Source organism: Alternaria hordeiaustralica, assembly GCF_023758085.1.
Source record: "Alternaria hordeiaustralica strain BMP 2776 chromosome Unknown scaffold_44, whole genome shotgun sequence".
NCBI lineage: Eukaryota > Fungi > Ascomycota > Dothideomycetes > Pleosporales > Pleosporaceae > Alternaria > Alternaria hordeiaustralica.
Genome location: NW_026056816.1, coordinates 43,962 through 63,569, shown reverse-complemented (window position 1 = coordinate 63,569; position 19,608 = coordinate 43,962). Strand labels below are relative to the sequence as shown.

Here is a 19,608-nt window from a genome sequence, read left to right as displayed (position 1 = left end):
CGAAAACTTGGTGTATATCTAGATCCCACTTCCGAGTTCTGGGATGTACGTGGACGATGGTGTCTTGCAATAGCCAATCAACTCGCGCAGTCGTACACTGTGAAGTCTTCCATAATGAATATATTGAAAGTGGCGTGACTGATAGTACTAAGCAAACCTTTGTTGTCAACTTACAAAGCAGCGTTGCGGTCAAAGAAATCTGCTAGCTTTGTCATGATGCTTAAAAGCAGGGAAGCTTCGCGCATCTTGTCGCAACGAATCCTATCTTCCAAGACGATAGCCATGTACGACGATGCAGAATTGGATACGACTTTCTCCGAAAGAGCTTGTCAGATATGGGTGCATCCAACGGCACACAGCTCGGGATCGAGTACCTTGCGGCCGCGGCTCAAGAGAGTACGAGATGGTAGACGCGAGGCTTTGGCATTGGTTCTAACAGAAGAGCTTGAGAAGAAGATTCAGACCGCTCTTGCATTGGGTCGTGGTCATATTCATGCAGTACAGGACGTCAAAAGATGGAAGCACGAAACGCGCTTGAAGCAAGCCGATAACAAAGGTTCTTTGGAGTCGTTCACTCATCGCTTTAACGCCAAGTGCGCAGAAATACAGCCAAACAAAGAGCCGACCGAGGTCCAAAAGAAGACTTTGAAGATGTTAGCCCAAAGTGTCGAGCGAACGAAAGCCAACCAAGGTATCATGGATGAAACGATAGCGAACTACGATAGGGATCTTGCGCGCGGTTTGAACAGGTGGCGGAAGGCTTGGGCCGACATAGACAAGATTCTAGCCAAAGTGTGGACAGATGCAGGGCGGCTAGTACCCGACGACGATTCAGATGCGGACAACGAAAGGCCACCTAGAGCGACTGAGTCAAAGAACGAAGCCGGAAGGAACGGAGGCCGGGCGAATATACCTGGCGACAACTTGCCGTTAGCTGCACCGGAGGCAGAGCCCGCCCGACAAAGGCAGGCGGGGAGACGAAGAAGCGATATCTCGGAATGGCAGAACAGTGTCGAAGCCCATAGTCCCACAAACCTCGATAAGGGAAAAGATGCAAGTACACATCGCAGGCAGGCTATTGGACGCACCAACAACGCTGGAGATCGTCCGACATCTTCTCGCCCCTCCCGACACTCTAGCGAGCATCGGCGAAGATCGTATCGGGCATATCCGTCGCGCCCGCCGCCGCCGCCGCCCCCACCACCACGTCATGGCCACGATGTCTCCATGCCCAGCCACGCGCGACAACAAGCGCATGATCGTGACGCGCATCGGGAACGACGAGACCGAAGTCGGTCAAGCAGTCCAGGACGAGAACGACGTAAATCTAGAGACGCACCAGACTATCGGGAACGTAATCACCGCGAAAGTCAGCAGCACAGGACTCGCGATGAAAGCGCCCAGAGGATAAGAAGTCGAAACCCTCCTGAAAACGACGGGAGGGACTGTGGTAGATAGGGTGCTTTGTGAGAAGTTTGCTGCTGGGTGTCTTGCGAGACATCGTGTAGTAAGGCAGTGTTGTTATCTTAATGTTGAGAAAACTTGGTTCGCGTGGCGTTCTGTAAAGTGCCGTTGACGAGGAAAAACATGGTGATATGGCTTGACCAGTTGTATTATTCATGAACGCAAGCTGCGTTGCATCATATCGTGACTAGTTGGATGGTAACGCGTTTACATGCTACCGAAACCAGACAATGTAAAGAAAACAACAACCCTTAGCTACCCCATGCCGTGCAGTCGAAGAATTTGTCGCTGCGTGAACAAACGTGCCAGAACCCGCCACTCCCTTCCTCCAGAGCTCGATCAGTAGCCGAGATTCCAGTTAGACGCCTCCATCACGACCTTTCCTTCCTGGGCTGAGCGGTGGGCCCGATACAGGTTGGTTGATGTTCAACGACTGTTGTTGCTCTGTCACGTTGAGGATGGGGTTGACCATTGCTCCACTGTGAGTCTGATTCAGAACCTGTGCCATAGCCGGCTGGTTGCTGATTGGACCGGTCTGGGACTTCATGTTAGCATGAGGAAGAGCTTCTCGTAGACCTGTGGCTGTGGTATCGGCCTTTTCGCCCGTAGAGTTTCGACCTTCCCTCACCGCATCCGGAGCTTGTGCTTGCTGCTGCGAATGTGATGCCGGGCTGTCACGGGGTTGAGACATGACTTGAGATGGATTGACCTTTTTGGAGGACTGGTCTCGAGACTGATCAACCGAAGACTTGGCTTCTCCTGCTTGGGGAACTGATGCCGAGTACGCGGAGCTGAATGTGCTTGACTCTCGTATAAGATCCGTGGAATCTTTCTTGGAAGGATGAGTGCGTAATTGACCGAACAAATGTTCACGCCCTTGTGCATTGTGTGGACGAGGCATATCACCCGGAAGATGATGGTTCGCCTGTCGAAGGCCGCTCTTGACCGCATCCACATTCATACCTTTTGGACGTACGAAGACTTCCCCGTCTGGACTGTGTGCAATGGCCTTCAGTCCCATGAGCAGGTCGCGACTGTCCTCATCAAGTGATCCCAGAGGTTTCATGCCCTCGCTAGGAATGTGCGGTACTGCATCTACTGCGGAGAAGTGTGTTCTCTTATGAACATCCCAGTGCCGGTAATTTGTGACCCGTCTATAGGTCAGCGACTCGTGTGGTGTGTCGTTCGCCCTGAGTAGCCCATTACGTGGCAGCTGCCCGTGCACACTATCGTGAAGATGCAGGTGCATCCAAAGGTCGTCTTTGTGTAGATGTGAGAGCCCGTTTTTACCATGTAGTCGGCCAACCGTCGTCCACATATTTACCGGGGTCACTTTTGTGACAATGTGTAAACGGAAGGCAACACATACCAATCCTTGTGAGCTTGGAGCGGCCTTCTCACCAGGTTCCAGGGTTTGGTCAGCCGCAAACTCCACCTGCCGATCCCAGAATGTGTCTCCAACGGCGAAGTAGTCGGTGTAATAGAGAACAAGTGGCTTGGGAATGCTACTGGCATAGGGCGACGAGATGATGGTAAGTATGCCCTCACGTCCGAGCGAGGAATCCACCAAATTTGCAAGCCCTAAGATGTCGACGCCAAGAGCCCCCATTGAACGGACCTTAGTCACGCAAGGGACAAGCATCTTAAGCACTTCTCGTAACTTGTCCGCGACGGTCTTACGAGTAGAGCTACTATTAGTTGAGGATTCGTCTTTGGTAGATGCAACAATCTGGCCAGTAACTGCTGCAAGGTTCGTCATGATCTGCATGATTTCTGGTGGTTGCCCGTCGGCGGGTACTGAAGGTGTTGTTAAAGGGTGGTCCGGTACTGTTGGGCCTGGTGGCGTTGTGTTGGTTCTGGCGCGAACTCTTCGATCGGCATCGTCGTCGTCAGGCGTGGGCGCGCGAGGACGTTTCCTGGTGCCCGCGGACAGGGTTTTCTCGTCAATCCGTTTCGACTCATTGTTCTCTTGGCTTGTATGAGACTGTGCCCCGATGGGCGCGTCGTCGTAAGTCTCAAGCTCTTGAACCGTGACACCGTCCGGCAGGACTTCCGGGGGTAAACCAGAGTTGACAGGCTACGTTAAGTTAGTCGCGGTTAGCGATTATTCCTGGATGATGTATATGCTTTAAGAACAACAATGCAACTGATTGCTCATTTGTAAACAGTACGTACAGAAAATCCGGAGTCTGGTGGAGGCATGGTTGTTGAGAGCACAATGATCCAGGCGGGGTGTTACAGTACACACTGGTTCGCTGTAGCGTGGTGTAGCCCTGAGCTCTTGCTCTCTCGATAGCGCGATCTGGTTGAACGGGGTGGGTTGAAAGTGTGGCGCTTGACTGAGTAGTTCGTGCGGTCCATGAGAGCAGAAAGCCAATGAAGAGGCTCAAGGCCCCACTTGATTTCATTAGAGTACAGCATGAAGTGTTTGCTGTTAACATCGCCCATGCGCGAGGTAGTATGAAGCGATCCGCGCGGCGAAATTGCCAGATTGGGGAGTATGGGGAGCGCTCAAGCCTTGAGTGAATGTATCAAATCATTCACTAGTTGTGTGACCTTGAAGTTTTTTCTCAATATGTTGTATAACTCGCTTTATGGGGGTTGCTTGGTGTGCAGAGCGGGTAAAGATCGTCGTGCAACTGTTCAACGAAAGCCCGTGATTTCAACCCCCGTCGGGAAACAGGGGTCACACGATTTAGCGTCAGCATGTATAGTATATAGCCAGTTTCGAAGCACACTCTTCAGATGAAAGAGGGTTTTGCGTTGTGTATGTTTCTTTGTTTGTGTCTTTGAACTTTTATGTCGCTTATAAAAGGTTGTCGCGCGGATCATGTTGTCCTAAGAACTTTCACCATCGGAATCTGGAAGTTGCTTGAACCAATCGTACGGCTCGATAGCAGAAGCAAGAATGAACTACAATGCGAGGCATCCGCCCACAAAAGAAGAGGCCGCTGTCGCCCGTTGGGCGGCACGAGACATAGCCCATACCCATACTAGAGAGTCTGCCAAGCTAAGAGAGATCAAAGAAGGCGAGGAAAAGGTCCTTGTATTGACACTTTCGAGCGATCTAGCGATGAAGTTCCAGCGAGCATTATCCATGGGTCGACAGCATAGATTATCTGCTCATTATACGAAAGCGAAATTGAAAGAGACAAGAACCGAGCGACTGGACAATGCAGCTCTTGTCGAGACACTTGAGTTTGAGTTGCGACTCAAGAAGATGGAAATTGAACAGGCTCTCGTTCCGAGTGACAAACAAAGAGAAGAGCTTAGTACTTTGGCTCGAGGTTTCCATCGAATGCGCAATAAAAACGACGTGATCGAGAAGAACTTGATCACACTGGAGGAAGGCGACCAAAGAGAGGTCGAGCGATGGAGAGATGCGTGGTTTGAAGTGGATAAGCTGCTAGATAACGTATGGATGGAAGCTGGAATACTGAAGCAGTATGAAAGCACCGGTGAAGATCGAACCGAGAGACCTGCGGCGACACCTGGCCATCGATCCGGTAGGGAAAGGGGCTTGGCTGGCGGACAGGAGTCGGTTCGCGACGATGAGACGAATGGCAGGGGCCGCGGGGGACGAAGAGATCGCTCTCAGTCAAGACGTAGAAGGCGGACGGAAAACGAGCCACGTGGAAGACACAGACGTCAAGACGGGACGCGAGCTGTGGACGACAGCGATGAGGTTGACCAGCGAAATGGTAGCTCCGATCAAGAAGACAGAAATCGCCATAGGCGTAGTCCGTCTGCTGACAGCAAAACAAGGGAGGAACGAACTTTACGAATCGAACGGCTTGTTAGGCAAGAGCGTGAGGATTTTGAACGCGGAAGAAGAAGCAGCTCAAGACTACGCTCGCGACAAGCTTCAGCTCAACGAAGAGAAACCAGACAAAGAAGGAGGGATTCTCCGAGGCTGAGAAGTCAGAGTCGAAGTCGGAGTCGGTCACCCTCCTTGGATCAGAATCGAGAGAGACGAGAACGTGGTCGAAGAAGTTCTCGTGTTGGACTAGAGAGGGGAGAGTATCGCGATCGCGACGGCATCATCCGACGCTATCCCCGGTGAACGCTGGTGTCCCTCAGGGGATCACCGTAGATAGGCCATCCATTCCCTTCGCAGGCGCTGCAGGAGAGACGTAACCAACAGAGAACTGCGCGGAAGGCCCGGCTAGGGTGACAGAGTTGGGCTTCCTTCTATGGACGATAGCAATCAACGCCAGCAGAGCTGTACGCAAGCGGAGGCGAGAGGACAGCCCTCAAGCACGATGGTCGCAACTATATTGTGCTTGACGAATGCATCGTGTACGACGCAAACTGTCAAGCGCAGCAGAAGCTGATTGGCATGTATTCCACCGAATGCACCTCTAAGGTATGCTGGTATCAGATGTGGTGCGGTACGCAGGTCGAAACGGAGCGGTGGAGTTCTTCGAGACTCGACGTTGGTGACGGGATGGCGCAAGTCAATGATAAGTTGGTGTACGGCTTGGGTGAACTATCGGACTAGAATTTGACCAACATGCTAGTAGGAGATAGCGAGCGCTCCTGGGAAAGATCAGCACAAGTAAAGAGTATCTCTATTCAGACCTGTACAAAGAGCACATAGCAGTCAAAGTAACATGAAATGAAATGAACGAAGAACTTACGTCTTAGTAAAAGTCTATACCCAGGTGCCTCAGCATGACACCGAACTCCAGCAGACTTTCGATGCAAGCGGGCGTCTGTGCCGGGCGCGCAAACTGGTGGTTCTTCGTCGCCTGTTGGCGTTCATAATTTACAGAAGGAAGTCATCACATCCGATCAGGAACGCGACACATCAGTGAATTAGGGCTGCTGTTTTGAAGGGAGGGTGAATAAGTGCAGTGACGGCGCGAGTGGTGAAAGGGCCGCTGGACTCTTGCTTACCCGCGACTTTCGCGTCATGGCCCGTGCACTGACGTCACCAATGGCCCTTGTCTGCCCGATCTCCACATACAAGCAAGCAACTTAGCATTCACTCACGAGAACATCAGATGTCATCTTCCATTGGCAACAACAATACTTCACATATATCCGACCAGCTATTTTTGGAAAGCTCATATTAGCTAAGTCCGCCCTGATGCAGGGTATACGACACGGGCACTGAGACGAAGTGCTCGAACCACCTTACCTTGCCCAGCTTCCAACAAGTTCTTCCGTCTTCTATTCTCCATATACCGTCGCGCTTTCTCCTCGCCACACTCCTTCAGGAAGCAATGAATCGCAGCACTAGAAGCGATCGTAAGAACCGCCGAGGCCACGCGATCCGGAAGGACCTTCGTCGTCGTTCATGCGGTCGGTCCGGCCTGTAGACTCTCGGCTGTAATAGTTGGGGCCAACATACACACTACCGGCCCTGATACCTTGAACAGCCCCATTCCAGGACTGAGTACCTTCTGTGGCGTGGTCTCCGCGAGGGCCATCAGCCTTGCTTCGGTCAATGTCGTCATATTGATCGGCCCTCTTTCCCTTGCCTGATCGCGGCCGAGAGCTCCTGGTATCTGAATCACGAGGGCGCTGTGGGCGATCTTTACCGTAAGATGCGGTGTCTGAGTAGCCCCGATCCTTTCGAGATGAATCCCGGTGGTCTCGGTCTCGTCGATCATCAGAGCGGCGGCGATGATCGGAACGCCTGTGATCGTTGTCGGACTCGTCTACATCCGGATGATGTTGGGGAGTCTCAGTTTGACGAGGGGGTGGCCGCCGGTCAGGTCGTGGATACGCTGCGAGGCCCTTGGCCTTTCGACCATCGTCTATAGCTCGCCAGTCCATAGAGTGGTAGACATCGTGATCCATCTTGTCATCTCGTTGCGATGTTGTGACTCGCTTTGAAAGCGCTTCCAACAGATTCACACTGTCTTCATCAAGGTATCCAGCGAAATCCCAGTGCTCTGTAAGCGTGCATTGAGTGGAAACTCCGGCAAACACTTATGACATATCCGAGATTCGAACAGGATGCTCTGCCTGGCTTGTGTCCAACTTGAGAACACCGTGAGGGCCATGGTTGGTGGGGTTTCGTTCGCGAGCATCAGCTATACGTAGCCACTGCCAGTATGTATCCGGCGATATATACGGAGCGTGGAGCCCTCGCTCGCCGTGAGTCTCCACACACGTAGTCAGAAACTTGTCGTCGCCAAGAATAGCACGAACGATATGCAAGCGCCGTTTCGTGGTGGTCTTTCCCAGTGCAGAGCCAGCGGCGTGGTCTCCGATAGGGGTATCTTCGTCATGAGAGAACCCCACTGCTCGTTCCCAAAACGCCATACCGACCTTGACTCGGAATCCAAGAGGAATCTCGGGGCGACGTGGAATACTCACCGCCTCCTCACTCAGAACCATGAACACGCGGTTGCGAAAAGACTCGTTCATGGAGTCCTCAAGACCGTAGATACGAGAGCCAAGTTCAGTTTGCTTGGTCCTTATCCTTTGCCGCAGTATCTCAGAAGTTTCTTCAGTGCTGATGTCACCAAATCGATCCAGGTGGGAGGTCACGCGATTACCCTGCCATGCGGAGTCTGGCGTACGCTTTCGCGGACGCCCTGATGTCTTGGCGGTAGAACCATCCTTTTCGATCCTGGGTCGCTTCGCTCTGTGGCCTTCTTCAGGTGTTGTACTCGGCTGTTCGTTGGAGCGCTCCGGTTCGCTACTACTGCTATGCCTCGAGGCGACATCTGACTTGCTCGAGAACTTGCGCTTCACGATGTGAGCAGTAGGGGTACCAAATGCGGGAACGAATGGAGGAACGTCGGTCTATCGATCGTTAGTAGTCCGACTTCATCACGAAAGTCAGCCACTAACATCTTCGTAGTCCTGGTCGCTCTCCTTGAAGTCGTGCTCGCCAGCCTCGCGTCCTGGTGTTGGTCAATATCGCGAATCCCTGGAAGGGGGTCGTAGAGCCTACCTTGCTGCCTATGACCCGCCATTGTAATGTGTCACTTAACTGACGTGCGCAGAGATCGGGAAGGAATGGTTTCGTATGGAGGAGGGTTTGGGGATGATATAGCGCTAGGGGCGAGACTAGCTTGTTTACGAGGGCCCGTCAGGCGGATGCGATGGAGAGATAATGAATGAGCTGTAGCCTGGAGGGTGCATACGCTATCGCTGATATTCACGCAAGTGGAGCGCCGGGCCTGTAATGAAACCCAATCTCTGTTCCGCAAATGTGGTCAATCTGTGCACGCGCACACTGAAGCAGAGCGCATTGCCCCAATGTACGCTGCAGATGCAGCTACCCTGGTATTCTTGTTCTCATATCTAGCAGCATCTGTGGAGCTACCGAAGGACGAACTGCTTCCGAAGTCAGAACAGAGTTGAGTCGAGAATGTGGAACATTGCTGGAGAGGTTCGAGTTCCCCCGTACTACTAGTAGACGTGCACGTACTGACGACATACGAACACAACAACATTGACGTTGAATATGTGGTTGGCAGTCATGTGCTCGGGGCTCAAAGTGGCTCTTTGTTTTCTCATTGAGTGCCTTTGTGCCTTTGTTGACTTCCACAGCCAGAGATCTATGACAAGAATCTGGACTGGCATCTCCACAATAACTGTCTGTCGATCAGCATTCCCCAACGATCGTGTTCACCTACCCTATACCATTATACCGGTACATGTCAAGATGTCGCATGAACTGCCACATCCAGAGACGTCGTCTGAAAAGGCCTGCAAGCAGTGGGCGACAACGGTGATCAATCAATCGACCTTCTGCAATGAACCCAAGGTTGTTGACATAGCTCTTCAACAAGACCAAGATCAGGTTAAGGTCTTAGTCTTTTCCAGACAGCTTGCAGCTAGCATACAGCGAGCGCTTTGTCTGGGGAGAAGCTTTCGAAAGTTCGAAAGCGAAGCTGAGGTTCATCGACAGCGATTTGAGACGCAGGGTCAGGATGCTGCCGGCATAGCTGAGTCCACGGACTTTCGGTTACAACTCAAGAAGAAAGAACTGGAACAAGCCGGGACTCCTAGCGACAGACAAGCGGAAGAATTGGATGATCTATGGCAACAGTTGATGCGAAGCCGAAATAACCAGAAAATCATCCTTGATAATAAATCCATGCTAGAAGACGAACTCAAGGAAAAGCGAAATGCGTGGCGCGACGCTTGGCTCGTCGTTGACCGCATGCTAGATCCAGTGTTAATAGAATCGGGGTTCCTCAAGCCATACCCTGAACCGCGGAAAGGGGACGCTATCATCACGCGAGCAAGAAGAAGACGTCATGAAGATGGTAGATCCCAGGTCAATGCTGCCGGTGTTGATCGTCAAAGTGATAAAACAGACCGACCGCAAAAGCGGGCAAGAGTTATGGCGGACATGTCTGGAAAGCAGCAGGCTGCCAACATAGCGGAACTTCTATACAGAAAGTATCGGGATAACTTCGATGATGAGCTGGAAAAGGCTAGATCAAAGAGCGGAGACAATACTGGACCAAGAGGGTCTGCATCCGTAGCAGCAGACGACGAAAACGAAGCTAAAGCTCGCGATGACTTCCGCCAGGACTTTTGGATTACAAAAGCGCAAGAGCTGGGCAGGGCGTGGGAACAAAAACGGGATAACTTGAAGTCCGCGCAACTACGTGCTGTCGAATTGCTCCCGGAACTTGAGAGCAGCCTTTCCATACGGTCCAGTTACTTTGATGTGACCGAGGATGGAGTGTGGAGATCTGGAGAATCAGCAAGGTTGAAGCTGATGAAAGCTTGTCAAGGCTGGCGTCAGATCGCGGCAAGCGAGGGTCTTGGGAGTGACGTAGGCCACTCTGTGACCAGCCCGAACAACATGAGGGATAGCATCTATAAATACTCGGTAAGGCCCCAGGACAGCGGTTCTCGAGGGATGATTGAGTACAGGGCAGCGCCCTATAGCAGGCGTGGTCAACAGTCTCCTCGTAACTCTGCGGAAGCGAGGAAAGCTAGACTGCCGGTCTGGCGTAGCGAGCTCAGACCCTCAGAGGTAGGCCTATCGCCACTTGAGGGCTTTCGACGTGCCGCGATGAGACAAAAGTCTACCACGAAAGGGATGGCACAGAGCAGCTTGCACTTGCGTCGAGAGGCGCCCCAGACCAACATACATGATCGTGACCACCATGGCTACCGCCAGTATAGTTCCTCAGCCAGCGATGTCGATGTAAGAGACCAGACTAACAGCCATGGTCACAGAAACAGCGAGCAAAGCTCACATCGAAATCGAGCTCCTCGAACCGCATCGTATTCACGTAGGGCTGCTGAAGCATCGAGGCGGCATAGCCGTGGAAGAAGGGAGGATGTCAATACGCGTAGTAATAATCGGTCGAGCGATCGAGGAGCCAGTCGGTATACAGGCAGGCCCAATAAAGACAGTATTCGAGGACGCTCAAACGTGCCGCATGGAAAAGAACGCCAGCGGGATATCAGGAAGCATGCGGCGGCCGCAGCGAAAGAGCTTTTGCGTGGAAGTCGACCTCTGGGACGCGAAAGACGAACAGCGATGGAGATATTGAGGATGAGGCCGCGGCGACCATGAAGGTGGTACTGGTTTGCGGTCAGTCGGGACGGAACGACCTACGCGTGCCGTTCGAAACGGATCGGTGACAGTATAGCAGTATCTTGAAATGAATTCCGCAAGAAATGTGAGCAGATTCGTGATCTTCGCATATAGTGTGCTATCAAAGAATAGTCGTGACGTGGCGCTTTGTTGCTCACGGGAGACCAGGTGAGCGTGCGCTGGAGCTTGAGACGCGTCGAGCGCTAGCGCGGCAGCAGGGCTGAGTCAGCAAGAGTCCCGCGTCACCACCCAGCACCGAAGCATCTTCATATCCTGAACGGAAGATTCCATAACTGAATGGGGCTGTTGTGAGCTTCTAATTACAGGTGGAACTCATCTCGCTGGGTCCTTCCTCTTTCTATAGCTCATCCTTTTCTCCCTTCCATCCATCGCCCACTCCTCGCATCCATTGGACTCCAACCAACTTCAATCCCTTCTTCGCGGCCAACTCTTCCGCCCGGAAACTTCTTCTCTCAACAAACTCCTCTCCTCCAACATCCGCCTTCTCTACAGTCTCGCCTGCCTTCTCCTCAAATAGAAGAAAGAGGTACCGATGTGGCCCGCTCTCATCCTTCGGTCCAGGTGCCAGATACTGCGTGATCGTCTTTCCTCTCGCGGTGATGTCTTCTGGAGAGGTGGTCGCTGATGGAGATGGAATGGAAGTAACGACCCAGTGGCGCCAGTAGCCAAACTTTGGGTCGTCCGGTGTAGGCGCATCGGGGTCGATCATCATGAATGTGAAGCTCGCGGCGGAAGATGTCGGTGGAGACGAGATTGAGATGATAGGTTGCTCTTTGACCTGGCTGACGCGAGCGAGACTTCCATGTTCTGGAGTAAGTCCGGAGGAGAACTTGACGCTGAGATCCAGCGCTGGGCTGAAAGACTCTGGAATGATGGCGGAAGGGAGTAGGTTGGCGCTTTTCAGCGATTCGACGAGAGCATTAGCAGCCATTTTGGTATCTGTGATTTGAGGAGTAAGGGATTGATTTTCTCGTGAAGTGGTCACAGTTGATACTGGCGTCGACGCGCTGGTATATGTGGTTTTGTTCCGTGATCCTGATGACCAAGATCAATTGGTGGATAAATCCAGGACTCGCTTGGTTCTCCGCTTGAGGCTCCGCTCTTGCCCTTGGCAACTTCATAGGGCATAGATTCGGTATGAAATAGAGTATAGCGAAGCCGTGTGATGTCAGTGTAGCCGCCTGCACGCCGAAGCGCACAAGATGACATCTAGCAGTGCATGCATCGTGGCATGTTGTTGTGGACGTCGCGTAACCCCATGCCGCGTCCCAGTAACGGGCGAGCACCTGAACATATGTCCTGCAGCTGTAAAATAACGGCGAAGAGGCACCAACACCCCGAGAAATGATTCAAAGTAGATACTACGGTATCTGTTCCGCTGTCATGCGTAGGCGAGATACCCATCCAATCAGGTCCTCTCGAAAAGAGAAGTATCGACAAGAGCTTGCGTAGGCGAGATGCGGGAGGGACTGTCGGGTCTAAACCACATATCTTACACGAAAGTGCATCGCACTTTCGTGTTGGGGTCTTCAAGCATCAGAAAGCTTCTATCGAGATCAGAGAGACTCGATTAATGGCGGATGTTGGTACATTGTGAGGATCGCGGGGTGTAAAGGCAGACGCTTTTCCACGGTTGGAAGGCTCGGCTCAGTCCCTATCGATAAGAAGATCCTCTAGATCACCTTTGGCTTAGCCCCGATTGCCCCTTCTTTCCGCTGGACTGCACTTTCATCCCACATCTGACCTCAATCGCCGTCTAACGTACCAGGGTCATCCATGGATATACCTCGGTGCTCTCGATAGCGTGATTTCCGGAGAATAGAAATGACAAAAAACGTAGGAGTGATGATGCATCTTGATTACGAGCCGCAAAGCATCTTTCACATTCTGTACCAACTATCAAAGACTCTTGCTCAACTGCTTAACTGTTTCTACTCTACTGTTCCTCAAAGCTTGCTCTCTCGCGCCTTGAACGACTCTTGGCACGCGAAATGCAAAATAAAAAGGTTCCATCTCTGAGGATATAACTCCTTCATCCTGTCATACAATGCCTCAGCACTCGTTGTCCTGGCCAACTCCTTCTCAAATGTGTAAATGTACTCCCTAGTCGACTGGATCAAATATGGCGCATCTGCCTGTGACGCTCTCTTATGTCCTGCAACAACAATGTGCGGATTCTTTGCCTCGATGAGATCGATAGCATCCAGCCACTCCTTACGTTTAGCTGGCGTGTTGGCCTCGCCAAAATGCTGATGACAGTCGCCGTACACAATGTCGCCCGTAACGACAAGGTCGACTGCAGGGACGTGGAGAAAGCTGGAGAACTCATTGTCCGTGTGTCCGACTTCGACGCCATGCAGCTTCTCGCCGTCGATGAAGAATTCGCCTGAGGCAGGGAGGGCCTTCGGTATCGGCCTGGCTTGATGGATCTGATTCGGAAAAAGATTTGGCCAAACATGTTCGTAGCTCGTGTTGTACAATTCTTGGATTCCGGCTACAACGTTTTGCGTGGCAACGAATTCAAGGCCCGGGAAGTGTTCTTGCAGTACTGGCACAGCCGCGAAGTGGTCGGGATGTGCGTGGGTGGTATAAACATACTTGAGCTTCTTATTCGGAGCTGTCTCGCGAATCCATTTGGCGATCTCCTCGCCTTGCTTGACGGTGATGGGAGTATCGATGAGGGCGGCTGACTCGGGTCCGTGGATGAGTACACAGCTGATGGGTGACCAAGCTGCCCTTTCGTAATCAGGAAAGCCGGTTGTAGCTGGGATAACGGGGGCGATATAGATATCGACTTGAAGCTTGGTATTACCCATCTTGGGATTTGTGCGCAGTAATCTGGGAAATATTGTGATGAAGATGTCGGGTAGAATATCTCCAGTTCGATGAGATCTTTATAGAGGAGCGCTTGTGTGGATAAGAGGATGATCGGTACCGGCGACGATGTGAACTCTTGGTTGGTTACGTAGAATGATCGATGCAGGTATGAGGTGCGGGGAAGCTCAAAACTAGTTTACGTCCGTACACATGCGCACCGGGGGCATGCGGAGAGACCCATAGATATGTGTATACCCTAGTTTACGCGCGTACATATGCGCGTCCGGGGCATGCGGGTAGACCCGTTGATGTGTGCATACCCTAGCTTACGCCCGTAAATTCGTGGAAGTCTAATCGCAACACTAGCTAGACTTCCGGCTTGGCTTTCGCCCCACACATTTGGTGAGTAGTAATGACAGTTTCAGGTTAATCGTCCTGCCGACTGGCCGTTAGCAATTGATCATGTGAACTTATTTAGTCCATGTGGAGATCTCTAACTCCGCGAAGGCTTGTTGTGAACTAAGATGTGGATGCAGCGACCAACACCCGCTATTGAGAATACATCTTGTCGCATGTACCTAGGTACTTTCCCTGCTCTGCAACCGTGTACTCACAGGTCATGTTCCTGACATTCTTGAATCGCGATAAGTCGATTAACGAAGGCTTACCAAAAAAAGCCAAGCGAGAAAGTAGTTTAGCTGCACGGATGCAAAATGTACAAATCTCAATCAGTAGACAGAGTTCGCAAAGTATGCTTGTTTTTTTGTTCCTGTGAAATTGGCAGATCAGGTGGACAAGCTACATTATTCTCCACACGCCCTCATCAGCCTACAATCCTTCGGGATATGGTACAGCACGATTTTCCTTGACCCAAACTTTCTCCTGCTCACTTCCAAACTTCGGCGGAACCAATCCATTGACCTTCCACAAACGCCGGTCCGTTTCATCCACGTGAAACTCCCAATCGTAGCCCTTGTCAGCAACGTGAGGCTTCAAAGCCTGGTCAATTCGCCTGGCTGTTTTGTCCATCATGCTGTCGTCGTCTGGCAGGTTGACGGCAATGTGCTCGATGACGAATCGAATGAACGGCTTGTCCGTTTTCTGCTCCCCGCCTATCCACATATCCTGCGGACCTGTTTTGATGAAGTTGACGACAACGTAAAAAGGAGGAAGGCCTATGTCCGTATAGATCTTGGTGATGTCTTGAGTGAGAGCCTTCCTCGCGGCCGTATCCTGGAAATGGCCTTCGGGGTAGAAGACGAGCCAGAGAGGCATTGTAGAGTGTGTAGTAGGTTGTTGTGATAAAGTGGTAAGAACAGAGGTTGCGAGCTCAGTAGGTCGAGATGGATGCTTGAAAATTTACTAGCTGGTGCGATGGACGCCGCCATATAAACAATCTCCATTCTCCCGTATCAATTGACAAGCAGTCTTGAATCTTGTCCCCGCATCTGCAAGTTCAATCTAAGATCGTGATTCAGAAGATCCTCGGGCAAAGGGAAGATCCAACTAAGAAGTGGACTCCGCAGCCAGCCTGGAGAGCAAGAAAGGATGTCGAACTAAAAGCGTTTCACTGTTTGGGCGATCATCGGATTGAACCAAACAGGAGTCGATTTTGCCGATCGGGAAAAGACCGGAGCAGTAATGTTCCGAATCTTGTAAAGTTACGGCCTTTGTTAAATTACGGCCGTATGAGATTGCCCGCACGTGCCCCGAAGTTAGTTACGTAAGCTTTGACGCGGAAACACGGAGCGTCGTAAGGGCGGAATCTGTGAAGCAGTGTGATAGAATTTACCTGAGGTTGCACTAAAGTATGGATTACAAAGTAGCTTACATGTGTGGGTAACCACGATAGCTTGAGGGTAGTGCATGATATAAAGCATTCTAATGGCTCGATTCGCTTCTTCAACCACCTCAACCACCTCAACCACCTCAACCACCTCAACCACCTCAAACTCATTACCCTCTTCCACAAACGTTTTTTTCTCGCGATCATGTCCACACAACCAGCTTCTTTCCAAACGCTGGATCAAACCACCCTGCGTGGCTTGTTCTATACCCCTAAAAACTACTCCGGGCAAAATTTGCCATGCGTAGTCCTTTCACATGGCTTCTCGGCCACGAAGGATCAGGGCCTGACAGCGGTCGCTGAATATCTTGTGGCGAACCTTCCCATTACCGCCTTGGTTTACGACAATCGTGGATTTGGAGAGAGCGATGCTGGAGTAGGCAGACCTAGACTGGAAGTTGACGCACCGATACAAATCAGTGATATTTCCGACGCCATTACTTACGCTCAGACCCGACCTGAGGTGGATCCCACCAAGATCGGGATTTGGGGCTCGTCGTTCAGTGGTGGTAATGTGCTTTGGGTTGCTGCGGTGGACCGAAGAGTGAAGGCCGTCGTTTCGCAGGCGCCGTTGGTGGAGGGATACTCTGCTTTTGCCAATTTGATCCGGTCAGATGACATCGCAGATTGGGAAGCAGATTTCCAGAAAGGTTCGTGTAGACCCAATCCTCTAACACATCTCTTGAGTTCTGACTAATTAGATCATTCTAGATCGGATTGATCGTGCTGCTGGCAAACCACCTATGATGATTCCTGTTGTCGATCCAAATCGATTAAACCGATCGGCCATGACTACAAAAGATAGTAACGCGTCCATGGGAGGGCTTGAGGGCATCGTTCCTCACTTCAAAAACCAAGTAACCTTGAGGAGGTTTGTTACCCAAAAATCAACCTGGCAATGCCAGCGAAGATTCATTCAACTAACTCGTGGTCAGCATGGAGAATCTTAGAGCGCATCCTGGAGCGGCCTGGATTCACCACATTTCTCCGACACCATTGCTCATGACCGTTGCAGATAACGATGTTGTGACGCCCACTGCGACTACATTGGAAGCATACAGTCGTGCACTTGAGCCAAAGGAGCTGCATTTGTTCCGCGGTGGTCATTACGAAGCATACGCCACGCAACCCAACTTCGAGGAATGCGTCAAGCGACAGGCTGATTTCTTCAAGAGAAAGCTTTGCTCTTGACCATGAATTGGATTTAATATGAAGCTTTTGGCTACTGGATTGGAGACAGACGTAGATTTAGCGGATTGCTCGCGCAATCCTTACGAAGACAAAGATTTCACTGCTTACAACATGTCACTATACCCTATGCATCCCGAGAGAGGTAGTTCCCCGAGAAATTCGCTTTCCCGCAACCTTGTGTCCCAGGTATGTGGGAAGAGGCACCTTCAGGCCCACGGGTCGAGCTCAGGTCGGCTCACGATGAGCTTACGACGCTATCAAACGTATCGCGCCACGCAAAGAAACCTCGCAATAGTCTGCAAATTCATCAGCGGAGGCGATGCCGCGTCAATCGCTTATGCGACAGCTCGATGCTGTCACCCCGATCCGCCGGCAGTTCGATCATGTCTCGAACAGGCCTTTACCATCGAAACAGCATCAGCCGCGACAGCCTTGCGCGATCAGAAGACTAACGGACGCTATCGCACTGTGTAGAGACCCTCTGATACAATCTATATACTCTTCAATCTATGCAGTACTGCGATTAGTCGTTCATCCGGTCTCTAATGCGCCGGGGTAACGAGCTTCGATGAAATCTAGATCCTTCCTAGCCCTTTCGCATCTTGCCACTTCTAACGAGAACTATCTTCGCAAAGGGAAAATCTTAGCCAAGAGCGGCAGTCCACCAAATGAGCACATCCAAAGACACCAAAGCTTGTACAGCTGTCGATCTAGCTTTCCATCCTGTATACCGACCGCTCGCATAGCCGTACCAACCAAGATCCCACCAAGACAGACCGGCACTACCGCCGCCACCCAGTGAGCACCCAAAAAGATCAGCGGTGCATACACTGTCCAGAAAATGACGGCTACCAGGACCGTCCACAGCGCACGTTTCCTGCCCAGCTCGATTGGAATGGTACGCCGGCCCCGAGCGCGGTCACCGGCTTCGTCGCGAAAGTCTTGGGCATGAATCGTTGTGCCGATGATACCAAATGTGACTAAAAAGATCCATTGCCATGCTGCGTAGCTCATCGCAGTGTCCGGGCCAAGGGCAATGCTTAGGGCGCCGCTGAAAGGGCAGATGAGGCCAAGAGCACAGATGGCATTGCGCGAGATGCCGCTGTAGTCGCTTCCGCCATAATCGTGGTATAGGGTGTTGAAGACAACCCATGCGACATAGACTAGCACTACGTTGAGATGGTAACTGACAAGTGCAAGTACCAGGTACGCAGCAATCATCAGGTTTGTAGTCTGCGCTGTGTTGATCCTTCCTGTTGGGATTGGACGCCAGGGCTTGTTGATCGTGTCTTCTCGGAGTCAGGATTCGTGACGCTGATTTTGCAGGCAGCATGGCAACAGCATCAGCCAAAGCCACGCCAACGTTGTTGGTACTCTTCGCAACACCGCGAGACCGTCTTGGGATGGTAGATCCAAAGCTGGGCCGGAAAGAGTGGCGAGCACGCCGAAGACTGCGGGGGGGATGACCACGTCTTTCAGGTTGTCGCACGTGAAGAGGACCAAGGTGTGGGCATGGTACACGATCTTCTTTGCGGTCCTCGATGGGCTTGCGACGAATTTGGATGTGGGAAGATTGTCCATGGGTGTAGAGACACCCGTCCTCTCGCCCATGTGTGACGACATCCCCTCCATGGCAGACATGGGGTACGCAAATCGAGTAGGACACAGAGAACGATGCTTGGAATTCACCGAGGGTGAGTTGCTGTGTATGTTCTCTTCATAGCTTCCTCGTCCGTCTCTTGTAGCACATCCCAGCGAATGCTGGCATATCTTGTCACTCCAGGACTGGATATGACGTGGTATTCCCTCGCATGCCAGAATCAATACTGCTCGTGCATCCCACGTTCAGCGGGAAGATGAACGAGTGGTACGGTACCATTCTCGTCACAACTTGCTTACATGCCTTATCTCGCAGTAAGCCCTGCTGTTCTTGTACATCACTCTTCCTATCCAGCCTCGAACATTACCGCCGCATACTTATTGCACGGTAAATCGGCATCCGCCGACGAACTTGTGGAAATTAAAGCTTTACGAGTGGTTGTTCATGCTGCGTCCCTGTTACGCCCGGCAGAGTGCATATAGATAGCTAAGCGACGTACGTGGTATGCCTTATTTGACATGAACCTTCGGCTAGCAGATGTAAAGGTTGGGTTTCTGGCAATCGTGGATCTGAGCTATGTAGCGCCATTCTGCGAAGAGAATGTATCTAATGGGAGATGTTGATCTGGATCTTGATACGTGTTGCTAATGTCTGGGACGCATGTACGCGACGTCCACGCTGTGGACGTTGCTCGTAAGCTAGATTTCGTACATTGGGTACGGACTTCTTGGTGTTCAGCTTTAGGTAGGCTTGCAGCAGCGAGATCAATCAATGGCCGAGTCTTCCGGTAGATGATTAGTGATCCAAGACATCCTTTATCGATGCTGCTGTCCAGATTGGTCGACAAAGGCTCCGTACCGCCCGCGTCCATCAAAGTCGCTGTATTGTGTATGCTATACCAAAATGCTTTCTGGTCGTCAGATCTGATGGAAATCACCCTGGCTCCTCGTTAGATGACGCCCTCACGGCGATATGCTGGGACTGTGAGTCATATGTCGACCCGAGAGCTGTTAAAGGCGGCTGCTCGACTTCCCAGAAGCCTCCAAAAAGTTGCAGAACTCGTTCTCGATGCTCATTCATCAGCTGTCTGGATACAGTCACCAGAGCGGTATGTGCAATAGAGGTGCAGAGCCATAGTCC

General features: G+C 51.7%; 7 protein-coding genes across 7 annotated transcripts; 2 read left to right on the top strand and 5 right to left on the bottom strand.

The window, feature by feature from the left end:
* Positions 1-335: 335 nt before the first annotated feature.
* J4E84_010645 (uncharacterized protein) lies at positions 336-1,411 on the top strand (the record flags this gene model as incomplete). Its single annotated transcript, XM_049393200.1, has 3 exons — positions 336-396; positions 440-1,105; positions 1,236-1,411. The coding sequence occupies 3 exons, from the start codon at positions 336-338 to the stop codon at positions 1,409-1,411; spliced, it is 903 nt and encodes a 300-aa protein (XP_049239055.1).
* A 411-nt stretch (positions 1,412-1,822) lies between these two features.
* Positions 1,823-3,666, bottom strand: J4E84_010644 (uncharacterized protein; the record flags this gene model as incomplete). Its single annotated transcript, XM_049393199.1, has 2 exons — positions 1,823-3,541; positions 3,640-3,666. 2 exons carry the CDS (start codon positions 3,664-3,666, stop codon positions 1,823-1,825), a joined length of 1,746 nt encoding a protein of 581 aa, XP_049239054.1.
* Positions 3,667-4,372: 706 nt separating this feature from the next.
* J4E84_010643 (uncharacterized protein) lies at positions 4,373-5,381 on the top strand (the record flags this gene model as incomplete). Its single annotated transcript, XM_049393198.1, has 2 exons — positions 4,373-5,005; positions 5,052-5,381. The coding sequence occupies 2 exons, from the start codon at positions 4,373-4,375 to the stop codon at positions 5,379-5,381; spliced, it is 963 nt and encodes a 320-aa protein (XP_049239053.1).
* Positions 5,382-6,705: 1,324 nt separating this feature from the next.
* Positions 6,706-8,399, bottom strand: J4E84_010642 (uncharacterized protein; the record flags this gene model as incomplete). The annotated part of the gene is made up of 4 exons (XM_049393197.1): positions 6,706-7,367; positions 7,743-8,226; positions 8,275-8,327; positions 8,378-8,399. The coding sequence occupies 4 exons, from the start codon at positions 8,397-8,399 to the stop codon at positions 6,706-6,708; spliced, it is 1,221 nt and encodes a 406-aa protein (XP_049239052.1).
* Positions 8,400-11,351: 2,952 nt separating this feature from the next.
* Positions 11,352-11,945, bottom strand: J4E84_010641 (uncharacterized protein; the record flags this gene model as incomplete). Its single annotated transcript, XM_049393196.1, has 1 exon — positions 11,352-11,945. The coding sequence occupies one exon, from the start codon at positions 11,943-11,945 to the stop codon at positions 11,352-11,354; it is 594 nt and encodes a 197-aa protein (XP_049239051.1).
* Positions 11,946-12,960: 1,015 nt separating this feature from the next.
* Positions 12,961-13,830, bottom strand: J4E84_010640 (uncharacterized protein; the record flags this gene model as incomplete). The annotated part of the gene is made up of 1 exon (XM_049393195.1): positions 12,961-13,830. The coding sequence occupies one exon, from the start codon at positions 13,828-13,830 to the stop codon at positions 12,961-12,963; it is 870 nt and encodes a 289-aa protein (XP_049239050.1).
* Positions 13,831-14,659: 829 nt separating this feature from the next.
* J4E84_010639 (uncharacterized protein) lies at positions 14,660-15,106 on the bottom strand (the record flags this gene model as incomplete). Its single annotated transcript, XM_049393194.1, has 1 exon — positions 14,660-15,106. The coding sequence occupies one exon, from the start codon at positions 15,104-15,106 to the stop codon at positions 14,660-14,662; it is 447 nt and encodes a 148-aa protein (XP_049239049.1).
* Positions 15,107-19,608: the final 4,502 nt, after the last annotated feature.